The sequence below is a fragment of the Odocoileus virginianus genome, chromosome 17, assembly GCF_023699985.2.
Source record: "Odocoileus virginianus isolate 20LAN1187 ecotype Illinois chromosome 17, Ovbor_1.2, whole genome shotgun sequence".
Taxonomy (NCBI): Eukaryota; Metazoa; Chordata; class Mammalia; order Artiodactyla; family Cervidae; genus Odocoileus; species Odocoileus virginianus.
In genome coordinates this window covers 21,492,398-21,515,512 of record NC_069690.1, presented here as the reverse complement: position 1 = coordinate 21,515,512, position 23,115 = coordinate 21,492,398, and the positions used below count along the sequence as shown (strand labels likewise).

General features: G+C 50.2%; 1 protein-coding gene across 5 annotated transcripts in view; it reads left to right on the top strand.

The window, feature by feature from the left end:
* SLC43A2 (solute carrier family 43 member 2) overlaps positions 1-23,115 on the top strand; it is a 43,084-nt gene that overhangs the window by 1,827 nt on the left and 18,142 nt on the right. For all 5 annotated transcript variants that reach the window (XM_070478834.1, XM_070478835.1, XM_020909817.2 and 2 more), the window contains exons 3-5: positions 7,568-7,775; positions 9,567-9,622; positions 10,763-10,839. In XM_070478834.1, coding sequence (XP_070334935.1) covers positions 7,568-7,775; positions 9,567-9,622; positions 10,763-10,839 — 341 coding nt within the window. The remainder of the gene's footprint in view (positions 1-7,567; positions 7,776-9,566; positions 9,623-10,762; positions 10,840-23,115) is intronic.

Below are 23,115 nucleotides of genomic sequence, written 5' to 3'. Positions count from 1 at the left end.
CTCCCTTTGCCACATGTTGGTGTAACTGAATTAAAGCTGAGGATGCCTGTCTACAAGAAATCTCACCCCCACCCCTGTGGTCACACCCGGTGACCTTGTTTGAGGATTCTGATTGCTGAAGGTCAGTGGGACTCAGCCTAAGCGTGGGCCCAAGTGGCTCTCACTCGCTCCCCTCCTATCCCCCTTCCTCAACAACCTCGATAATAAGTGTTTTGTTCTGCCCTCTGTCACTTCCTAATGGTTGAAGTGAGTAGAGTCTCTCCCCGGGACCTTTGACAGCCAGCCCCCGCCCCAGTTCCCTTGGATGGAGATAACCCAAGTCTGACCTCCTGCATCACACCACCAGCTTGCCATTTATTTCCTCCCAAGACTGCTAACTTTGAGGGAAGAGAAAGCTTTGGACCGGCTCATGCTGCGTGTAAGCTGGTGTAGAATCCTTGTTTTCCTACTCTGATCTTCCCAGGAGGTTGCTGAGCATTCCAGTTACTAGGGAAGCTTCAGCTGAAAGAGGTTAAGGACAGGAGAAAGGGAGGAGATGCTGAGACTGCCTGAGAGAGGGCAGAGAGTATATTATGTATGACCTTTAGCATTCAGCCACTCAGAAATATTTCCTAATAGACTAAGGGTTCTTGGCAGACCTTTCCCCACATCAGCAAGAAACCTTGGGTGATGGGAGAGTCACTCAGACCTTGTTCCTTGAACAAGCTTTCTGCTTTGCCCGAGAGATGTTAGGAGATTAATGACAGGAAGGGAACAGGTTGGAGCATTTGGCACCTCCTCTCTTCTCTTGTGGATCATGACCCTTCTTACTTGCCTCTGACAGCTTCCTTCTGGCTCCATAGAGGGGTTAAAGAACAGAAAAAAACCATCATCTCCAGATGAAGCTTTTAGCATCTCATCCAGACTGAAGGACTGTGGTGGTCATTTTTTTTTTTTGTCCTTCTGTGGTGTCAGAAGGTCAGATTCTAGGGTGTTCCCCCCCCCCCACGTTGTCCACTGATTTAATTTATTTTATGGTCTTGGCAGCGCCGGGGCTGGTCACTTCATTCCTGCCCCAGCCTTGGCTGCCTTCTTCATTGAAGTGGGAGGAGTCCCAGCAGTTGTGCCCACAACAGTGCTGAGTTGGTGTTTAAGCCCTTTCGAGGCTTGCCTGGTCTCTCCTGCAAACCAAAGTGAAGGTGAAGGGTCAGGATTGTGGGTTGAACATCAACTTCTTATCCTGTGCCTTTTGTTCCTGCCTCTGATTTTGGTTTTTCTGACTATCTGGCAAACCCGCTGACCCAGCATCCATGGCAGGCAGGCCTGCTGATCCCACAGGGCTTATCTCTTCTGGCCTCCTTGTTTCTTGGAAGTCTGAGCAGCCTGTTGCCTTGCGGGGCCTGGCATCCCCGTGTCTTGCCTGGCTGGGAGTACCTGGAGGATTTGAGGGTCAAGATTTCTACTTAGGCCTAATATTGTCAAAGTTGGGGGACAGTGAATTGCAGAGAAGTAGTTTGGCCGTTTATTACATTTATTGAATGAGGCTTGTGAAAAGCTGACCAGTCTACAGCTGATTGAGATGCAAATTTGTCAGCGTTTTGTGGCTTTTAGGACCGATGCTTTGGTTTGTTCCTGAAAGAAAATTTGCCTGAACCTGTTGAAAGGTCCTCAGAACTCTTGCTCGGGACTCCAGCCAGGATCCGGTCACAGACACAGTGTCGGGTTCCAGCGTGGCGAGGTGGGACAAAGAAACAAAGAGCTGGGTTTTCCGTTTCCCCTCAGCTCTTTAATCCCTGTCCACCCGACGGTCAGGGTGGATGACAGGGGCTGGGGACCTGGGCTGGCACTTGGCTTTGCCTTCCCAGTCCCCCTGGTGTGGGCAGGAGACCAGCTGGGTTCCCAGCCCCAGCTTTCCCAGACCTGCGTCCTTTTGGCCTCTGGATGGCCGCTGTCACCAGCCCCACCCCTCACCCAACCTGTTTCTTCATTTTTCTCTCAGTTTAGGGGGCTGGTGCTCCCTGTGGATGTTTAATCTCTTTCATCTGACCCACACCCTCAGGAAACGTTTTCTGAGATGCTGTGCTGGGCGCAGAGTAATCCAGGCCCTCAGGGGGTCTGCAGTCAGCCAGCATCAAAGAGTCACCACACACAGACCTAGGCGATCCCATGTGGTGGTCAGACCCCAACAGAGAGCAGGGTGCCGGGGGGCGGAGAGCAGCCATGGGGATCTGGTTCAGCTTGGGTGGGGGGCTCTCTGATGCTTAGGCAGAGGCGTGGAGGGCCAGAAGGGGTGAGTCAGGAGAGGACAGAGGCAGTGAGCCCCTGGAGCAGGCTGTGTGCTGAAAGAGAGGAGGGAAAGGACAGAAGGGCAGATGATGACTGGAGAGATGGGAAGGAGCCTGCAGGGCCTTGGGGAGATTAGATCTCCTTTTCAAGGCAGGAATAAGCTCCCGAGGCAGAAGAGACGGTCAGATTCACCTATTAGCTTCTTAGGAATTATTGAGGGTTTGCCACATGCCAGGCGCTTGGTGGGATCATGGGGAGGCGGGGGGCGGCTCTGGAGATGGGAGATGGTTTCTGGTCCAGCCCGGCCATGGGTCCCAAGGCAGCCCCCAGCTCTGTGCTCTTGACCTCCTCAGTGACTCTGTTTCGGTGACCAGGGGCTGTACCCCTCACTGAAACAAAGCAGGAAGCTGGCCCCCGGGATGGTGAGAGGGCAGGGCCAGGCCTGGTCCCCACCAGGCTGGGCTGAGGCTGAAGAAGTGGACTTGAGACGGTCCCTGCCACTTCACGGCCCTCCCTTTTTCTGTCTTTCCCACTGGCAGTATGTCTCAGACGTCACTGGTGGTAGCTTTTGCAAACCCGTCCTTTCACTTGTATTGCTGTGAATAGGCCTGTTTTCACTACCCCCTCCCTGTAACCCCAATTTATTTTGGATTTTTTTTTTTTAATTCTATACTTGGGGCGGGAGGCCTGCAGGCAGGGGCCTCCAGCTTCAGGATGTGTCACAGAGGAGCCGATGCCCTTGGCCCGCCGCACCAACCGCCTTCCTCCTTCCCGTGACCTAATTCTCCTCCACAGCCGCCTGCCCCACCTGCCTTCTTGGCGTCCCATGAAGGTTCTGTCCAGCTTGGTTGGCTTTCGGGGACTTTGTGGAAGCATCTCGTGGGCAGTTCCCGTTCTCTCTAGGTGACATGAAGGGCCACCTGGCGTGGTCCCTGACACTGCCAGCCTTTTATTCTCTAAGCATTTTCTCTCTCAACTGCCTCTGACCCAGGTGGTACAGCATCAGTACAGCTTGAAGGTCAGGAGGAGCCTTGAGGTCCAGCTGTCTGGATTCAAGTCCAGCTTCCCCGTGTACTGCCTGTGAGACCTCGGGGAAGTGACTTACCTGTTTGGATACTCCAGATATCCAGATGTGAACTAGTGAGTTGAGGGGGAGGTTCTCAGTGACACAGGAACCACTAGCGTGGAACACAGTGGCCAGCGCACACCGGCCCTCTGTGACCGCAACTAGGGGGCCAGGCCCTGGCCTGGCCAGTGCGGGGTCCTCTGATTGTCTGTGTCCTGTCTTGGGCTGACTGTGTGTGAGGCTGACCTCTCGCCTACATACCCCCTGCCAGACAGAGATGCTGCTTCCTGTTGCCGGATAGACTAAGGATTTGAGAGAGACAGGAGATCCTGGGGCACTGATCATCAGCAGGGAAGTCCAGGGGCCAGTATTGGGCAGGTGGGGCAGGGGGCTGCTCAAGTTTAGGGGGGCCTCCAGCCTGAAGCCCCTTGCTCCTCAAGAAGCCTCGTCTGGTCAGCTGTTCTGGTTTGTTGCCCTAGGGTAGGGGGAGCCCCCTCCTTGATCCAGGGCGGTTAGGGGTGCCTGAGTGGGGTCACAGCACCTTCTTTTCTCCCCTGCTCTCTTGCTAAGGGTTTTGAGTGCCGGGTTCTATGAGTGGGGCCGAACAGAGCAGGCATTGTTCCCTGCTCCCTGCCCCGGGTCTCCTCCTAAGCAGCCTCACGCCCGTTCCCTGCACACTCCGGACACACCAGTTCCTTGCCTGTTTGTTCTTGGTTCACCTTCCCGCGTTGGGCTGGGCCGCTCTGGCTGCATCTGTGATAAACAGGTGCAGGTGAGGCCCAGAGCAGGCTGGGCTGGGGGAGGGCTGAGCTCTAGGCTGGGAGCAGAGGGGCACCCCAGGGGCTCGGCACTTCCTGGGTGCTTATCTGTTTTGTGTCTCTCTGGCCCACAGTGGCCCAGGTGGGAGCAGAATGAGAGGAGCAGCCTGGGTGTGACTGTGTTTGGGCATCTGCTGGATCTGTGATTATGCTTGTGGGCTGTTTACTGCCAACAAAGCTTTGGGCTCACGGAAGGTTTCGTTCAGTCTGGGGCATGGGGCACTCTCACGTTGCTCCCTGGGCCGGTGAGAGGCCGCTCAGGCCTCCCCACCCCCCGGCTCATCTGTCTCTGGACATCACTGCCCGGAGCTCGGAGGGCAGACGGCCAGGTGGCCCCATTGGCAGGGATTTAAGAGAAGGCTGGTGGCCCAACGTGTAAGGGTCCTGCTCTGTTGCAGCGGCCCTAGGATGAAAGATGGGAGGGAAGATTCCCTTCTCTCCACTCTGACTTCTCTCTCCTGGAGCCCCTCCTGTCTAGTTACAAGGTGACCAGATATCTAAACAATTCAAGATGGTTTTTTTGTCCCCATCTTCAACTAAGAGCGAACCAGGGTGTCTGCCTTGAGTATACATGTTGCCTTGGGATTTTGTCTTCCCTCTCTTGGGAAGTATAGCCGTGCTTTTAGGTCCAGCTCTGGGGAAGACAGGAGCAGGGTGCCCTGGTGCCTCTGATCAGAGACAGTGCCTCCCCATTCGGTCACAGCTCCCTGCTTGGAACAGCTGAGCCCACGGCACTGCCAGCCCTAAGTGATTTTGTGTTCTCTGATGGGCTCCAGGCCCTACATGGCCACGGTTAGGTCTCCCAAGCCAGCGATCCGGGACCCGCAGCTGTCCCCTCCCATCTCCACCCGCTCTGTTGCGCCTGTACTGGTTTGCGCACACCTGCACACCAGCCCGGAGGTGACTGTTGCTTTGCCTGGTCCCTGCCGCTTCACATTCAGCCCCTGTTGCTGCTAGCGGAGCTGACACCCGAAACCAGCGACGACCTGTGAAGCAGCTCTGGTCTTCCAGAAGTGGGCCCCACCGTGGACAAGCAGCTCCGGCCTGCTGGCCAAGGCAGTGTGTGTGACAGTTCTGAGCTGGAACCTCCGGGGCTCAGATGTCCCTGTTTGTCATGTGTTTTGGCTGCCAGTGTGGTGCAGACATCTTCTGGGAAGCTGAGAGAAGGTGGCGGGGATGAGGGGCTGGAAATCTGACTTGTTAGGTTTTGTCTCTGTGGCTTCAGGGGGTGACACTGTGGCTGTGATCTCCTTCAATGCCCTCTGGCTTCAAGTTGGTGCCATGCATCCTGTTTCATTTCTTCTTTCTGGATCCTTTTGGTCAAGGTGATCTGACGCCACTGTTTTCATTCATTCAGTAAACAGCGACGGTGCACCAAGGGGAGGTGCTGGGGACGTCGGTGACTGGAACACAGTCCCTGTCCTAGCCCAGTGGGAGGCCAGACATGAATCCATGCTGTGGATGAATGATCAGTTACAGAATTCTGCTTCCAGTTACAGCATCCGGCTCTGCTCCCCACCAGTTGCATTATTATCCCCGTTCCAAGTCTCCCATCAGAATAGTAGTAGTAACAATAATAATAACGCGTGCATACTAAGTCACTTCAGTCGTGTCTGACTCTGCGACCCCATGGACTGTAGCCCGCCAGGCTCCTCTGTCCATGGAATTCTCCAGGCAAGAACACTGGAGCAGGTTACCATGCCCTCCTCCAGGGGATCTTCCCAATCCAGGGATTGAACCCGTGTCTTTTATGCCTCCTGCATTGGCAGGTGGGTTCTTTACCACTGGCACCACGTAGTAAGCTCCTAATAATAGTAATAACTTTTAGCTGTTGGTTATGAACACTTCCTATGCTTTTGTGAGTGCTAAAATATCTGGGTTTTCTCTTTTATGTTACCCCAAATTCTAGAGACGTAGATATTTTTATTACCTTATGCCCATTTTACAGATAAAGAAACTGAGGTAGAGAGAGATGAAGTCACTTCTCCAGGGTGATAAAATAGCAAGTAGAGAAACAAGAATTGGAACCTAGAGCCCAGATCCCAGCACCCCCACCCTCAGTGTATCCCCCACCAGGACCTGTTGGTCAGAGGTTGGCACAGAACATGATTCACCCAACATGCATCTTCTTCCGTGACCTTGGCTCACCGCCCCCCCCCCCCCCAAGAGAGGCCCAGGCAGGCCTTGCCTACCTCAGCTTTACGGCCCTGGCGCCAGAGGGCTGCATGTAGGAGACAGCACTTATCTGCTGAGAGGTATTTCCTTGAGTCTCCCAGCGTGACCTCCTCGCGTCTAATCAGAGGCTGCTCCTCTCGCTGCAGGATTAGTCAGCATCTCTTAACTAGCAGTCCCGAGAGGAGGAACGGCGTACATTCCCCGCTGTGTGCCAGCCCGTCCTCCACCCTCCCGCCCCTCGCTGCCACAGCACTTTTCCCTTCCCTCTTTTTTGCTGTCTTGGGGCTGGGTGGACTTTGGAGAGGATCATTAAGGACTAGGATTATGGCATAGGTGTGGCCACCGGAGACAGTGACATCGTGACCCCAGTGAGAAAAAGACGATAGGTGCCCTTTGACAAGTGAAAGCAAGTTATTTGGCACTCTTTTATTAAACAAAAAACCTTTCCCAAGGGTGTTCCGTGACTCAGGATATGTAGCAGTTGATGCTGTGAGAACATGAGAGAGAATTTAGCACAGGGGATGTGTCTTTGAGAAATCTCATGTATTAGGCATTAAAGGAAGCCTTGTCCTCGATTGACTCACAGCAGCTGAGACCAGCAGCTTGTCCTTCCCAAGTGGTCTAGGGTCGCCCTCCTGTATGCTGGCCACAGACTGCTTCCATGGACAGAGCTGCAGAGAAGTTCTAGCCAGCTTGGGGAACACACAGTCCAGGCTGGGTCCCAAAGCGAGCTATTCTAGGTGTCGCTTACTCTAGAGTTGGAATCCTGGGACTTCCCTGGTGGTCTAGCGGCTAAGAGTCTGAGCTCTCAATGCAGGGGGCCCAGGTTTGATCCTTGATCAGGGAAATAGATCCCACATGCCCCAACTAAGACCTGGTGCAGCCAAATAAATGGAATCCCAACCTGGGGCTTGTGGGTGCTGCAAAGGACACAAGAAGGCCCCGAGACTGTGGGCAAGACTTTTCTAAGGAGCAATAGAGGCACTTTCTCTATTGGATTCTTCAAAGGGAAGGTGACTCCCCCCTCCCCCCCCCAAAAAAGTTAAGAATCTCTGTATTATTACTCCAGGGAGTTTTGGCCATGTGGACATCCCAGCCTGCTGGGGGTATTCAGAGCTCTGAAGGGGCCCAGAGCTAGCCCTGGCCGCCTCAATGGGCTGACTCTGGGTGGGCACCTGCCCCTCTGGTCTTTGGAGTTCCCTGCCATGACCCTGTGATCAGGTTCCCCTCCCTCTACACACAGAGAATGTCACCAACGTCACAATGGGGGCCACGGCAGAACCGGAGCCTGAGGAGGTGAGCCGGATGAATGGCTGGCTCAGCTGCAAGGCCCAGGATGAGATGCTAAACTTGGCCTTCACCGTGGGCTCCTTCCTGCTCAGTGCCATCACTCTGCCCCTGGGCATCGTCATGGACAAGTACGGTCCAAGGAAGCTCAGGCTGCTGGGCAGGTCAGTTCTGGGGGGGGAGGCAGGTGGGCGGAGTGGGCAGGGGGCCCCTGGGCCAAGATTCCCCACTGTAGGGGATTCTGGTATCCTGCGGTGGGGTGTACTGTGGTGCCCCCTGAATGCCCACCTAGGATGGGGCTCCTGTCCCATCAGTGGCTGCTGTGATCCTTGTGTTATTCCAATCTGCATAGAAAAGTCACAGGACTCAGGCCTGCCTGGGAGGACCTGCTTGCCATACGATTTCCGGTCTTTTTCATCTTCCACCTCTGTGAGATAAAAAGATTGTGAACATATACCTCTAATATAAACACATGGAATCATCAATCATATACACATCTGTTGGGCTTCCCTGGTGGCTTAGATGGTAAAGAATCCACCTGCAGTATGAGAGACCAGGCTTCGATCCAGGGGTCAAGAAGATCCCTTGGAGAAGGAAATGCAACCCACTCCAGTATTCTTGCCTGGAGAATCCCATGGGCGGAGGAGCCTGGCGGGCTACAGTCCCTGGGGTCGCAAAGAGTTGGACATAACTGAGCAACTAAGCCCACAGGCATATACGTATGTCATTCTTACTGTTTAATGTGCTTAATTTTTTTCTTCCAGTTTTATTGAGATATTAATTGATATACAGCCCTGTATGAGACTGAGGTACAGCATAATGATCATATTTACATACATCATGAAATGAATCCCACAGGGAGCTTAGGGAACATCTATCATCTCATATAGTGTTTTTTCTGCCTTGTGATACATATACAAAAGAGATAAAGTGGCTGAGATTTTAAATTACAAAATGGAAAATTATAAAATTTCTAAAATTGTAAGTAGTATTTCCCTACCCCAGGCACCTTAGTGGGTCATCTAATGCACCTCCTAGGGTGTGTTCCTAGGCTATAAAACTCCAGTCTGCCAGTCTCAGGGTCAGTCTGCCAGGCAGCTGGCCCTGTCTGGCCAGGGTCCTCCCCAAGCCAGTCCCAATGGGAATGAGCATTGTGCAGGGCAGTGGCTGGCCATGAGCAAGTCCCGTGGCCCTGAAGGGAATCGGTGGGGGATCAGTGTCATTCATTCTTTGGAGCTTACAAAGGCTTGGTCCCCAGCTCAGAGCCACGTAGACGGGGTTTGAAAGCTTCTAGTCATCACCCCTTGCCCCGTGGGGTTCTTTCTGTCCCCTGACTGAGCAGACACAGGAGCCTGGGGATGGGTTGTGTCCTTTCTCGCTTCACAGACTTGGCTCTGTCCAGTCTGGGGAATGGAGCGGGCAGTGCAGTGGGGTGTTTACCAGGTCTGGCTTTGGGGCTTGAATTCCAGCTTAGCCACCTGCTAGCTAGGACACCTTGGAGAATTTCATTTTTGTTTCTATGTTGGGTTTTTAAAATTTTATTTATTTTTAGGTATTTGAATATCTGTGTTTGTGTGTTGTTTTTTTTTAACTTATCTTATTGAAATGTAGTTGATTTACAATGTTTACTAATTTCTACTATACAGCAAAGTGATTCAGTTACACATTTGTATGTGTACATTCTTTTTTGTATTGTTTTCCATTATGGTTTGTCCTGGTATATTGAATATAATCCCTTGTGCTATACAGTGGGACCTTGTTGTTTTATTTTTGTTATTTTGAGTTTTATTTTTCTCATCAGTAAAATAGAGCCAATTACGCTCCTTAGAACTGTTGAGCAAAAGAATGTGTGTAAATTTTCTGAAAGCGTCTTGACATGTAGCAAATACCTCCATATAAACAGTATTAACAATAATGATAATAACCAATAATGTACTATTTCTCTTTCTTTTTAGTGCCTGCTTTGCTGTCTCCTGCTTGCTGATTGCATATGGAGCAAGTAACCCAAACTGTGAGTATGCTTTTCCTCTGCCCTTTTGTCAGGGACTGGGGAGACAGCACCCAGACATGCTCGCAGGCCCACCTGCTCTAGGAAGCTGGGCCAGGCCTGCGCTCACTACTCGAGTTAGAGGGACACTTGTTAGACCTTTACCCAGTGACTTAATTCAGATGGTGGCTGGATAAGCAAATGGCCCCAGACAAATGTCTGAGAGAAGCTCCCAGAGGGTGAGGAACACCCATCTCATTGCTGAGCCAGGCCAGTCCCTGACGGACTCACTGATGCCAACTTGAGAACCAGGCCAGCTGCAGGAGTGTGTGCAGAGGTCGTGAGCTGAACCGCTCAGAGCAGCCCAGGCCTGCACTTTAAGATGGCTCAGAAACCACCTTGTCCCTAACTCTGCTCAGGTGGAGCTGATGCTGCAAGGACTTTTGGAACCAACACTAAAATAGGGCTTGACTTTCACCAAAATCTTGAGGATTTTTTGGCTGCACTGCACAACATGTAGGATCGTATTTCCCCAACCAGGGATTGAACTTGTGCCTCCTGCATTGGAAGTGCAGAGTTTTAACCACAGGGGGAGTCCCATGTTTCACTAGACTCTTATCTAGGCTCCTCTCCTGATTTGGAGGTACCTGTATTTTTGGTTTCAGCGAACAGCTTTTTTAGACGTCTCCCTTGTGAGTAAAGGGCTTCCCTCGTAGCTCAGTTGGTAAAGAATCTGCCTGCAATGCAGGAAACCTGGGTTTGATTTCTGGGTCGGGAAGATCCCCTGGAGAAGGAAATGGCAACCCACTCCAGTATTCTTGCCTGGGAAATCCCATGGACAGAGGAGCCTGGCAGGCTACAGTCCATGGGGTTGCAAGAGTCAGACATGACTTAGCGACTACACCACCACTTGTGGGTAAGGTTAGTGAAGAAAGGGGGATGGGGATACACCTTTTGCAAGAGCCCAAACTCCATAAAATAGGCCAAAGGAGGATGAGGCCAAGGCTGGGCCAGCTCTCCAGGTGTCCGGCACTAATGCCTGATGACTTGTCATCACTAGCAGCATTTGCTCAGAGCAAGCTCCTCGGCAGCAGTGGGTCGGGCCCCGGCCTCCCTGAGGCTCAGGTGTGGTTCCCCTCTTACCAGCCTTCTGCTTCCTTCCAGCTCTCTCTGTGCTCATCTTCATTGCCCTGGCTCTGAATGGCTTTGGTGGGATGTGCATGACTTTTACCTCATTAACAGTAAGTACCATTTTTTAAAAAGATATTTATTTGGCTCTGCTGGGTCTTAGTTGTGGCATGTGGGAATCTAGTTCCCTGACCAGGGATGGAACCCAGGCCCCCTGCACTGGGAGCACAGTCTCAGCCACTGCACTATCAGAGAAGGCCCAGTACCAGTTTTTTTGAGAAGATCTCTGTAGACATCCCTTTATGGCTCAGATGGTAAAGAATCTGCCTGCATTGCAGGAGACCTGGGTTCAATCCCAGGGTTGGGAAGATTCCCCGGAGAAGGGCATGGCAACTCATTCCAGTGTTCTTGCCTGGAGAATCCCCAAGGACAGAGGAGCCTGGAGAGCTACAGTCCATAGGGTCACAAAGAGATGGACATGACTGAGCAACTGACACTTTCACTTTCTAGTTCAGTCATCTTTTTGCAAATCTGAGGCAGCTTTTATTGACTCTAATTTGCTTGCCTTCCATTCACCTGCGTCTGCTGGGGTATCCCAAGCAGTAGAGGGTTGTTGTTGGTGAAGTTGTGGCAGCAAAGCCTATTTCCGGCTCCCAAGTTGGGGAAGTCCTGCAGGCAGGCTGGAAGGCAGCAGAGTCAGCCTCAGAGCAGCCTGTCTCCTGCTTCCTCACCTTGACTCAGGCGCCGAGGAAACCAGCTTAGTAGCTGTGTGGGAGAAAAATAACCTGCCACCTGCTTTCTTTTCTCTTATTTTCTATGGCAGCTCTGGCTAACAGTGAAACTTAAAAACAAACCTCTCTTGGAATCACCCTGCCTCTAACTGTTGCTTTGTTCAGAACTGAATGAAAAACTCTGGGGAATCACAGAGCCTGGCCCTCTGCTTGGTTTTCTTTCTTTCTTTTTTTAAAAATAATTTTTATTTATTTGTTTTATTTTTGGCTGTGCTGGGTCTTCATTGCCACTGAGACTTTTGTCTTGTTGCAGTGAGCCAGGGCCACTCTCTAGTTGCAGTGCTTGGGCTTCTCATTGCATTGGTTTCTCTTGTTGCAGGGCACGGGCTCTAGGTTGCAGAGGCTTCAGTAATTGTGGCATGTGGCCTCTAGTTGTGGCCCCCGGGGCTCTAAGCACAGGCTCAATAGTTGTGGCACACAGGCCCAGTCACACGTGGGAATCTTCCCGGATCAGGGATCGAACCTGTGTCTCCTGCATTGGCAGGCAGATTCTTTACTCCTGAGCCACCAGCAAAGCCCTGCGTGGTTTCCTAAATGCCAAGGCACAAGGAGCCCTTCTCCCAAGGGAGGGAGATCCTTTCTTGGGATGCCGAGCACTCTCTTATGGTAGCCCCAGAACACCATAGAATGGGCTTCTTTTGGAAGTGAATGAGACTGCCTGAAGATCCAGGTTGAAAGAAAGTCCAAAAAAGTCCAAAGACTCTTTCCCCAGAAGGAAGAGGGAGTTGTCTGCAGGTTCACCTGGTCAGGCAGGTGTGCCTTTCAGAGCTGGCCCCTGGGAAAGAAGTGAGAATGCGAGGCTTCCCGAAAGATTTCTCTGTCCAACAGGAAAGTCTCGCCTGCCTTAGTTTCCCCTCGAGAAAGTTTTTAATGACACAGTGCCTCCCAGCCCTGTTTATTTGCAGTGCATTGGCTTCTGCTTTCTCTTTCCAGTAATGAGTCAGGCATCAGGCTGCTGAAGGGCCCTCGTTTAGCTTTGAGGGAGCCCTGGAGCCTTGCTGGCCTTCCTCTAAGGAACTTGAGGAGGTACTGACATTCCTGTGACCCCTAGCCTGCAGGCTGTGAGCCAGAGGCCCGGTTGGGCCCAATTCCTCTTCTCAGCCTTCCTGTGCTTCTCAATTTATTAACTTTATCCAGGTGGGAAGGGTGAACTACCAGGGCCTAAGTCCGTGGAAATGGAGCAGTCAGTGGAGTCTGTGTTAGGTTGAGAGAGGCACTGCCCAGGACTGCATACATGGTGTGCTCCAGCGTGGGGGACTCAAATATCCAGGGTCTCTGGTTGCCTTGCCCTGGTAGTGTGAAGAAGATTGACTTTGTACTCTTTTGTGCATTTTTATTTATTTTTTAATCAGGTAGATTATTTATTTCTTTGGCTGCACCAGGTCTTTGTTGCAGAATATGGGATGTAGTTCCCTGACCAGGAATCAAACCCAGGCCCCCTGCTTTGGGAGCAAGGAGTCTTAGTCCTTGGACCACTAGGGAAGTCCCAACCAGATAGATTTTTTTTTTTTTTTAATGGATGTATCTCCCACCCTCTCAAATTCCTGGGGGAAGACACATGTTGAAGCTGTACAAAGCATGTTAGAACTGTCAAACACACCGATTCCGTTCAGCTGTGTCCACTGCGAAGCAGGAGCCACAGTTCTGTTTGTTCTTTGACAGCATAAACATGACCAACTCTTTGAAAATCTGGCATCACCCCCATTATTTGAGCCACACTGTCTGTGTCATGGCAGTTCTGAATTTCAGGATAAAAGAAAGAGATGGTCCTTGAACTTGAGTATATGCTCTGAAATACAGAAAGATGCTCTATTGTTATAAGCCCAAAACAGATTAAAAACCTCCTCACCATGAATCCCCTTTAGGGAAGTCTTCAAAATAAGATCATAGTTGTGGTCCACAAATCCTTTTGGGGTGGCTAGGAGGGTCATAAGGATTCTTTTTGTTTTCTTTTCTTCTTAATGATTATAAAACAAAAAGGTTTGATTTTAAAAAGTCAACTGTTTGAAAAATGTACAATGTGAATTGTAAAATCCTATAAGCCTAACTTCATCAGTTTAAAATGTAACTCTTTAGTTTTAAAAAAGGAATCTACATATACTGAAGTTCTTTTCAAAAGAAACACTGTTACAACTTGCCTTTTTCACTTGACAATGTATCTCTTATGTCTTTTCCTACCAGTCCTTAGAAATCTACCTTATTATTTTAAATTCTATAGAGATGGGCTTCATAATTAGACAGTTCCATGTGATTCTCCAATATAGATTGCCATGATTTATTTAACCAGTTTCCTGCTAATGGACTTTTGGGTTGGTTTCCAATTTTTCTGATTTATGATTCTGCCGAAGTGAACATCTCTGTACATGTATTTCGATAAAATAAATTCCAGGCCCCAAGTTCAGCATGTTTTAAATTTTAATGTAGACTGTCAAATGGTCTTCCCAAAAGGGTATACACAGATGCTGGCCTTCCACCATATCTGAGAAGTTTTCTTCCACACCCCTTCCAACACCCTGTCCAGATTCTTGTAAACATTAGCCCATCCAATCTGGTGAAAAATATTATGTGACTATTAAAAATTTCTTTCTTTAATTATTAGTGAGATGGGGCATCTCTCCACCTCCTTTTGACGATCACTTGTATTTCTTCTGGGATTGCTCCTTTGTGTCTTTTGTCTTTTTCTACAGGGTTGTTTCTCCTTTTTTTTTTTTTTAATTGTGTTTTGTAAGCCCTCTTTCATACACACACACACAAAATAGTTCTCTATCTGAGTGAACAGTGGTCTTACCCTAAGTTTTTTAGGCCCCTATGTGGTCCATGAATAAGCTTTGAAAGGGCTGGGCATTTCTTTCAAATTCTCCAAAAGCAAATTGCACATGTGTGTGCCCAGGGAAGGTGCGTTTTTCTAGGGGAGAGTCTGTGGCTTTCACCCGCTTCTAGTAGGTCTGTGTGAAGCTGAACGCACTGTAGTGGGAGTGTTTCTCTCAACTCCTTGCTCTCCCACAGGGAGGTTAAGGCTGCACAGGCCAGACGGTGACCAGACAAGAAAACCATCTGATCATCACCTGGAGCATTTGGTTAGCAGGCATCTGTTTTAAGATAGCCTGGTGGCTTGTCCCTCTAAGGCTCCCATTCTTGGGTCTGGAGCAGAGGTCAGCAGACTGCTGCCCGCAGGCCACATCCAGACCACTGCAGGCTTCTGTGCACACAGTTTTATCGGCACAGAACCGCTCCCACTTGATTCTTTTGTACTGATGGCAGCAGAGGGAATGGCAGTGACAGCCTCACTGCATGGAGACCACATGGCCTGCAAAACCTGCAGTTTCTCTGGCCCTCGGCAGGGAAAGTCTGACAGCTTCAGGTCTAGAAGCACCGAGAAGCTGCTCAGTCATGATTCCATCAGAAGCCAGGGGCTCCCCCCCGCCCCCAGCCCTTGCTGACCCTCTCCCTTCTAGTTATGTGACCCGACTCCTCAAGCACTTTTCATGTCGTCGGCTTCCTCCTCTGTGCCCTGGCCCGAGGGACCTCCTTGGGCAGTCCTCTGTCCCGCAAGGCTTCAGATAAGGAGCCTTTCTAGATCAGACCTCGAATGGAGCCAGAGACGCAGGTCAGTGAGGGCAGGCCGTGGCTCTTGGGCCATGTTCTGGGGCCGCGGGGGCTTCTGCTGAGCAGAGCTGAATCTAGTCCTGACACAGCCCAGACCTTTTAAAAAGCAGAAGTGTCAGGATCAGCTCCCGGAGGTGCCAAGCCAGCAGCAGAATGGCACTTTCTGTTTGGGTCTCCCAGCCGTGCTGGGTCTCCCAGCCGTGCTCTCGTTTGGGGGACAAAGGAGTCTTCAGGGTTGCCTTTAGGAGCTTCCTAAATAAACAGCTCTGGGTCATGGATAATCACTCCGTGACAACCTAGGAATCTGGGAGGAGCGGGGTTGTGTTGCCAGGGAAACCTTAAGTGGGGGACTTTCTGAGTCCCAAGGGGTTGTGGTATAAATAAGGATGACCAGGGACTGTGAACTGCTATCCCCATTGGTGCTAGCAAAGGGGCCCTGACTTTGTAGAATGCCTTTTCCCCACCACCTTTTCCGCTTACAGAGCCGGAGAGGTGTGCATACCCATGGGTGATCCTACTACCCCCATGAGCAGAGGCTGGCTCTCCGGCCAGGTGGGCTGGCTTTCCCAGGTCCCTGCCTCAGAGGGTCCTGGGCGATGCGACACCCTCAGAGGGGGAGGGTGCAGGTCACCGGGGGTCAGGGCACACCCCAAGGTGCCAAGCCTCAGCCTCCTCGTGGGCATCTGGACAGCACACTCAGGTCTGTTTGCTCACTGCCTCGCGTTTGTTCAAGTCTTTAACTCGCTTCAGCGGCTGGAGGAAAACAGCGGCCGGCGGCTGAGGTGGCGTCTGGGGGCCACCACCCGACGATCCGGGGCCGGGGTTGCTTAGAGATGGGAGTGGATGCCGCCAACATTGTGAACATGTCTTTTCCACTTCATTACTCTGACCCCTGTCGGCGTGGGCGGGACGGGGAGTTCTGAGCTGTTGAAACCCTCCCAGAAAAGTGATTGCAAAGTGCTGCCAGGCTCCTTAATGAAAAAATTTTTCTGTGGGCTTTCCCTATCTGACTCATGGGAGTATTACTTGGAGCCTGAGGAAGAGATGATCCCACGGGAGTTTGGATCTGAGTTTGAAGAGAACAGAGTAAATGTCCATCTTCGAACACCTGGAAGGAGGGGAGGGAGAGAATTCGGGATATAGCAGTGAAACAGATGGCCCCCTCCAGGGGTGTGTGTGGAGTTTTGCATTCCTGCTCTGGTGACCTGTTTCTATAGCCAGGAGAGGGTTCCCACGGCATCCCACGTCCCCCACGTGCCAGATAAGCAGGACTCGCCTGCTGCCCCCAGCCAGCTCTGCCTCTGGGTTTCTGCTGTGTGCTCTGAGAGCCCAAAGCCGTCAGCCCATCACCACTGGCCCGGGGAAAAGTCCACCCATCAGAGGGTTTCCACCCCATGAAGTTGCCCCAGCACGTGACTGGTTCAGGGGTGGACTGAACGTGTAGTTGGGGCCTCGGGAGGGCTGGACCTGGCTGGGAAAGTGAACAAAGTGGCTAGGGAAGTGGGGCTCCTCCTCCCCACCCCTTCAGCAGTGAAGCGGAAAGGTGACCACAAGGGCCTTTACCTGGCAGCACCTGCTTGGAGCTGCCAGTCGTGCAGGGTTAGAAAAGAGCCCAGCTATGCTGAGTCCACTTGTCCAGACTGGCACCTGGATCCTGGCCTGTTCAGGTTGCACAGGGCTCTTGGGTGTGTGCATCAGCCACTTGAGGACAAGGGTCACCTCTGAAAGGGGCCTGAGGGCCCAAATGCCAGCGCCCCACCCCCACCCTGGATGGCCCGTGGCATCTCCCCAAGAGCCAGGGTGAGCCCCCCTAGCTGGTGGGCTCCGGAGATCACTGATTTGGAAAGCGGGTGTCAGATGGCTCTTCTGTCCCTGCCTGCCAGCAAGCCCCAGGCCTGGCCTGGGGGCTCCTGGGAAGAGAGACGTCTTAAAGAGGGTCCTCCAAGGAGGGCCGCCCATCCTCACTGCTGGAGCCTAGGCTTCTGGCGATTCTCGGCCAGTAGCCGGCTCCGAGGCCAGCACTCCAGGGGAGGGGCCGTCTGCAGCTGCTGTTTTCCCCTCTGGGAAGGTCACAGAGCCGGGGCCTGTTTACAGTGCAGCCCAGGGGCTGAGCGAATGAGTCACCACGGCTTGCGCAGGGATGGCATTCCGAGGCCGGCTCGGAGGACGGGTTCTGCCTGGCTGAGCCCACTCCAGCCCCCATCCTACCCCGGGGCAGCGACAGCATTAATGGTGGTGGTGGTGGGAAGCCCCCCAGAGCCAGGAAGGGGGCCAGTGCCCTGCCCCCCACACCCAAGCTGCGAGCGCAGTTGGGAGACCAAGGTCAGGAAACCGCCCCTGCTGAGTGTTTTCCTCGCATCTGTCTCTGCAGCTCGGCTGCCACTTCCTACTTGGCAGGAGTCGTGGTTCTTCCCCCTCCGCCCGGCCCTCCCGCCGGCACTAGGCGCTCTGCTCGGTCCTCAGCCGCCATTCACTCCATCACCAGGGCTTCTGAGTGGCCATTATGTGCGGCTGAGGTCGGGCAGAGGCAGAAGGGGGGAGGGAGGAGGGGGATGTGGAGACCAGTGGGGGAGGAGACCCAGGGAAGATGAAAGAGTTGTCTGCGGTCAAGGGCAGGTCCGCCTGACAGTGCGCCCCGGACTGTGGGGAGGTCGGCCGGGGGAGGTCAGGGAGGGAGGAGGCAGGTAGGTCTGAAAGGAGCTTTGGAGAGGGTGTAAGGAATTTCCAGTGGGGAGAGCAAACAGAATGCTTAATAAGGAACAGAAAGAGGTGTGAGAGGTAAGGGTAACTGCCTTGATCCTCCAAATCAAGTGTGGACCCTTTAGGGGCCACGTGTGTGTTTTTCAGGAGACAGGGTAGCCCAGTGGCTATGCACATCAACATGACCTGCTTTGAATTCTAGTTTTGACCCTTACCAGCTTAGGGATCCCTTGACTATTTCTTTTAAGAGCTTTTATTTATTTTTGGCGGCGCTGGGTCTTCGTTGCTGTGCGCAGGCTTTGTCGAGTTGCAGCACGCAGAGCCCACGCTTGCAGTGGCTTCTTCTGTTGCGGAGCACAGTCTCTAGGACAGGGCTCAGTTGTTGGGGCACACGCAGGCTTAGTCGCCCCATGGCATGTGGAGTCTTCCTGAATCAAGGATCGAACTGGTATACCCTGCATTTGGCAGGCAGACTCTTAAACTGCTGGGCCACCAGGGACATCCCCTTGACTTTTCTAATCCTGAAGTCTTGTAACCATTAAGTGAGGGTAAGGAGTGGCACTTCCTTGGTAAGGATGTTATGAGGGTTTTTAGAATAATAATAGTTTCTGTTATAATAACAATGCTACTATATTATTTAATATGTTAACATAACCATGTATGCTGTCATATATTATAACTTAATTATCAGGAAAAATCCTCTGATCAAGCTGCTTCTGGGCAAAGTAAATGGGGGAAATTTCCTCTAGCAAGCATGACAGCTTTGGGAGGAAGGGAAGGAAGTGGCTTAAAGGATAAAACACAATTAGTGTTAATATTTGAAAAATAATTAGTGCCCCCAGGGAGAACTTCTCTTCGCCTGTGTTTGCTGTTTTGTGACCACACACTGACCGCTGCCAGGATGTTTATGCTTTAGCTTTCTCTGGTCAAGGTCATCCTTGATACTGTTTTCAGAGAAATTTCATCTGACACAGACGTTGTTTAGTCTCTAAGTCATGTCCGATTCTTTTGCAACCCCATGGACTGCAGCCTGCCAGGCTTCTCTGTTCATGGGACTTCCCAAGCAAGAATACTGGAGTGGGTTTGCCATTGCCTGCTCCAGAGGAGCTTCCCAACTCTGGTATCAAACCTGTCTCCTGCATTGGCAGGCAGATTCTTTACCACTGAGCCACAAGGGAAGCCCTGACATGAATGTTAGGTAGTCACTAAAAGCTGAAATATACTTTGACTGCCTATTTAAACACTTAGATTGGTCAGAAAAACCCTACCATCAACTATGACATTAAAGGACAAACTGGGGAAACATACCTACTGTATAGGAACAAACTGTGAGGGTCTTTATTTTATTTTTTTGTGTGTGAGGGTCTTTCATGTATAAAGAGCCTATACCAAATTAATATGAACGAATTAACCTCCTCTTAGGAAGAAAGGACAAATGAGGAATGTAAGTGACTGATTTTAAAAACTATAGGTTAAAAAATGTTCAAAGTCATTAGCAATTAGTAAATGTAAGTTTTTCAATTTCCAATTGGTGTAAGTTCTGGAAGGCAATTTGTCACAGAGTATCACAAAAAACTTAAAAACATGGATTCCCTTTTGCCAAATGATTCTACTTTTGGGAATTTACCTTAAGGAAATAATAGCTATTTGCATATATGTTTATCTTCAAGCATGCTCATTAAAAAATGTTATTTATGATAAAAATCGAAAAGGATCTGAGAACATAGAGAAATGGTTGCATAAATTATAGGCCATTCAGAAAAGGAAATACCACACAGTTGTTACAAATTATGTTGAAGATGAATACAGGACTAAACTAGGAAGTATTTATAATATACAAAGTAAAAAAAAGAAAAAGTTTATAAAATAATATGTAGTATCTGATTCCAGTTTGGTTAAAAATTATAGGTATTTATAGGAAAATGATTGAAGGCAATTACACCAAAATGATAATGTGGCTATATCAAGGGAATTCTTTTTTCCCCAGGGGGAATTTTTATTTCATTTTTTTATGTGTACTTTGTTGTAGATATTTTACAATGAACATGCGTTGCTTTCCTAATCAAAAAATAACTCAGGTAAAGTATGAGATGTACACATTCATGAGGAGACTGTATAGTGTGGTTTGCCCTGCGGCTGTGTGCACCCTGGGAATGTATACTGAATGCTTACCAAAAGAACATATTAAGGAGGGGGAGGATTTTCAGGGTGTTGTAAAGAATGTTCCAGGCAGGGAGAGGCAGAGGAGCCAGGAGGGCAGCTGGGAGGCTACCGCCCTTGTTCAGACATGAGGGTGAGGATCTCATCCAGGGTCAGATGGAAGGTCAGAATCCTCTCCCAGATTCCCATCTTGCCTGTCCCAAATGCAGTCTGGGGAGCAGACTCCGGGAAATGAGGTCAGAGTTGCCCACTAGCCCCAAGTTCTGTGGTTCTGTTGGCCTCTAGCTTGGGTTCGGGTAGAAGGAAAAGGGCTGGTAAGCAAGCTGTCTGCTTTTCAGAAGTATCCCCTCACCCTGTCAAAAAGTTGGAACACGCCTTGCACCCAAAGGTGACTACCGTGACAGAAGCGTTTCCTGGCTTGACTGCTGAGTGGCTGTGGTCCACCATCTGCTTTTCTGATCGGGTTCTCAGCCCTCTTTGTTGCTGCTGCTGCTGTTTTGTGCTTTGTTTCTTTGGTCATACTTCCCTACCTGTGGGATCCTAATTCCCCGATCAGGGATCGAACCCATGCCCCCTGCGCTGAAAGCACAGAGTCTTAACCACAGGGCTGACAGGGAAATCCCTCTAAGCCATCTTTGATCCCTTCTTTCTTCACCTGCATTCCAGGCTGGAACAGTTTCCTTCTTCCACACAAGCAAAACTAATCTTTGGATTCTCCTTGGGGCAGATACGGGCCTGGAGATGCCTGAAGCTGCCTTGGTGGAATAGCCAGTGGGGCGCAGCCCAAATACGTGAGCCCAGGATCCGAGGGGTGTCCTCTGAACCACAGCCTACCTGGGAGGCAGGTGTGCAAAGAGTGAAATTGGGCACCTTTCATGCTAACCTGGGTGTGCTTGGGTGCCCAAGAGCATGTCACCTTTCCTCTGTCTCCTGCTGGGGAAGTTTCCTTATGCTCCTTGTCTCCCTCCAACCCTCTCTGAGAAGCCTGAGTGGGCAGAGGGGGCTGGAAGAAGAGCTCCTTGTGTGTGGTGAAGCTGGAGAGGCACCCTGGCCTCATGCCACAAGGTGGCTTTGTTGGCCGCACACTATGAATTTATTCATGCTCCTTTTTAATCCTGGGATCCCAAAATGTCTCAAGTCTCTTATTCATGTTTTTTTTTCCTTTAACAATGATGCTGAGACATGATCCACTTATCATACAATGCACCTAAACTATATAATTCAATGGTTTTTAGTGTATTTATAGAGTTACACAGTCATCACCAGAATTAACCATATCACCCCAATCACAATTCTGAACCATTAGCATTTCCTCCCTGTCCCTCCCAGCTTCTTCTATCCCAGCCCTAGACAAACCCTTGTCTAGTCTCTGTCTCTAGGGATTTGCCTGTTCTGGACATTTCACATGAATGGAACCGTACAGTTACGTGGTCTTTTGTCACTGGTGTCTTTCACTCAGCATAATTTTGCAAAGTTTATTCATGTTGTAACATGTATCAGTTCTTCATTCTTTTCTGTAGCTGTGTAATATTCCATTGTGTGGATATACCACAGTTTGCACATCCAGTCATCTTTTGATGGGCATAAAGGTTGTCTCCACTTTTTGTATATTATAAAGAATGCTGCTGTAAACATTCATGTACATACATGTTTTTGTGTGAACATATGTTTTTATTCTAGAAGTGAAATGTCTGGGTCATATGGTAGCTTTGTGTTTAAATGAGGAGCTGCCAGACTCTTTTGCAAAGTGACTGCACCATTTTTCATTCTCACCAGTAGTGTAGGAGGGTTCCAATTACTCTGTATCAGCACCAGCATTTGTTGTTTTCTTTTTTAAAAAAATTGTTATTTTTGCCACTTAGCATGCACAGGGGGTATGAGGCAGCATCTCATTGTGGTTTGATTTGCATTTCCCTATGATTAATGATACTGAGTATCTTTTCATAACGGTTATTGGCTATTTATATAGCTTCTTTGGAGAAATATCTATTCAGAAATGTCTGTTTGCCCATTTTAAAAATGATTGTGTTTTTGTTACTGAGTTGTCAGAGTTATTTATATATTGCAGATATGGGTGCCCTATCCAATACATGATTCATAAAAATTTTTTCTCTTTGTCTCATCATCTTTTCATTTACTTGATGGTGTCCTTTGAAGTGCAAACATTTTTCACTTGGATGATGTCCCTTTTTCATTTTTAATTGTGGTGAAAACAGGCAGAAATGATGAGGGGCAGGTAGGTAAATACATTCACGCTGCCTGTGTTCAGCAAATGGATTAACTTGCAGGCAGCCATCACGTGGTCCATGTTTGATAAAACCCCAGTATAATTCCAGACATCTTGGGGGAGGGGGATGTAGTTTAGGTTCGTATAAGCAGCCTGAGTTCAATAAAACAGGTTGGCAGATCCAGAGAGCGAGTGTCGGTGCCAGGGACCGTGTGGGTGTGGGTGGAGAGCCTTCAGAGCACATGGTGCAAGCTCCCCCGAGGTTAGCAAGAGCATGGAAGGCTGCAGTTAGGGGAACATGCGCTTCGCCCCGTGCCTGTCTGAATCCATGACCTCGTGGTCATAGTTTACCATGCCTGAATTTGTATGGAACCCACTGAGGGTTTTAGCTTTGTAGTCATGTCAAATGGGCCCAGGGCAAGCTCCTGTGAGATGGGAACAGTGGCCTCTCAGGGAAGAAAGCCTGAACTTTTCTTGCCATTGATCTTTTCAGGCGGGAAGAGAAAGCCCTGCTTGAACCTAGAAATTGAGAAGCAGGGCTCCCAGACCAGCCTCCTCATCCACACCAGAGACTGTAGAATTCTGATTGGCACCTTCCAGAGACCTACTCTTCTCAAAATCAAAAGCAGCTTTTGCTGACATCTGGTCATTCTGGGACACTGATATTCTTATTTATAAAATGATTCTCTCATCCTCAAATAGATTCTTATTTTTAACAGACTTGCTCCCTTTGAAGGTTGCCTCACTTGCTGGCATCTCCTTGTAACCCTGCAGAGACCAAAGGCCCTAGCCTGTGCCAGAGCAGAGAGGAGGGTCGCTTGCCAGCCAGGAAGTCCTGTCTGCACGTGCAGTCTGAGTTCTGTATTACTCTCCCCTTCTTCCTTAATCACCCACAGTCCAGGAAG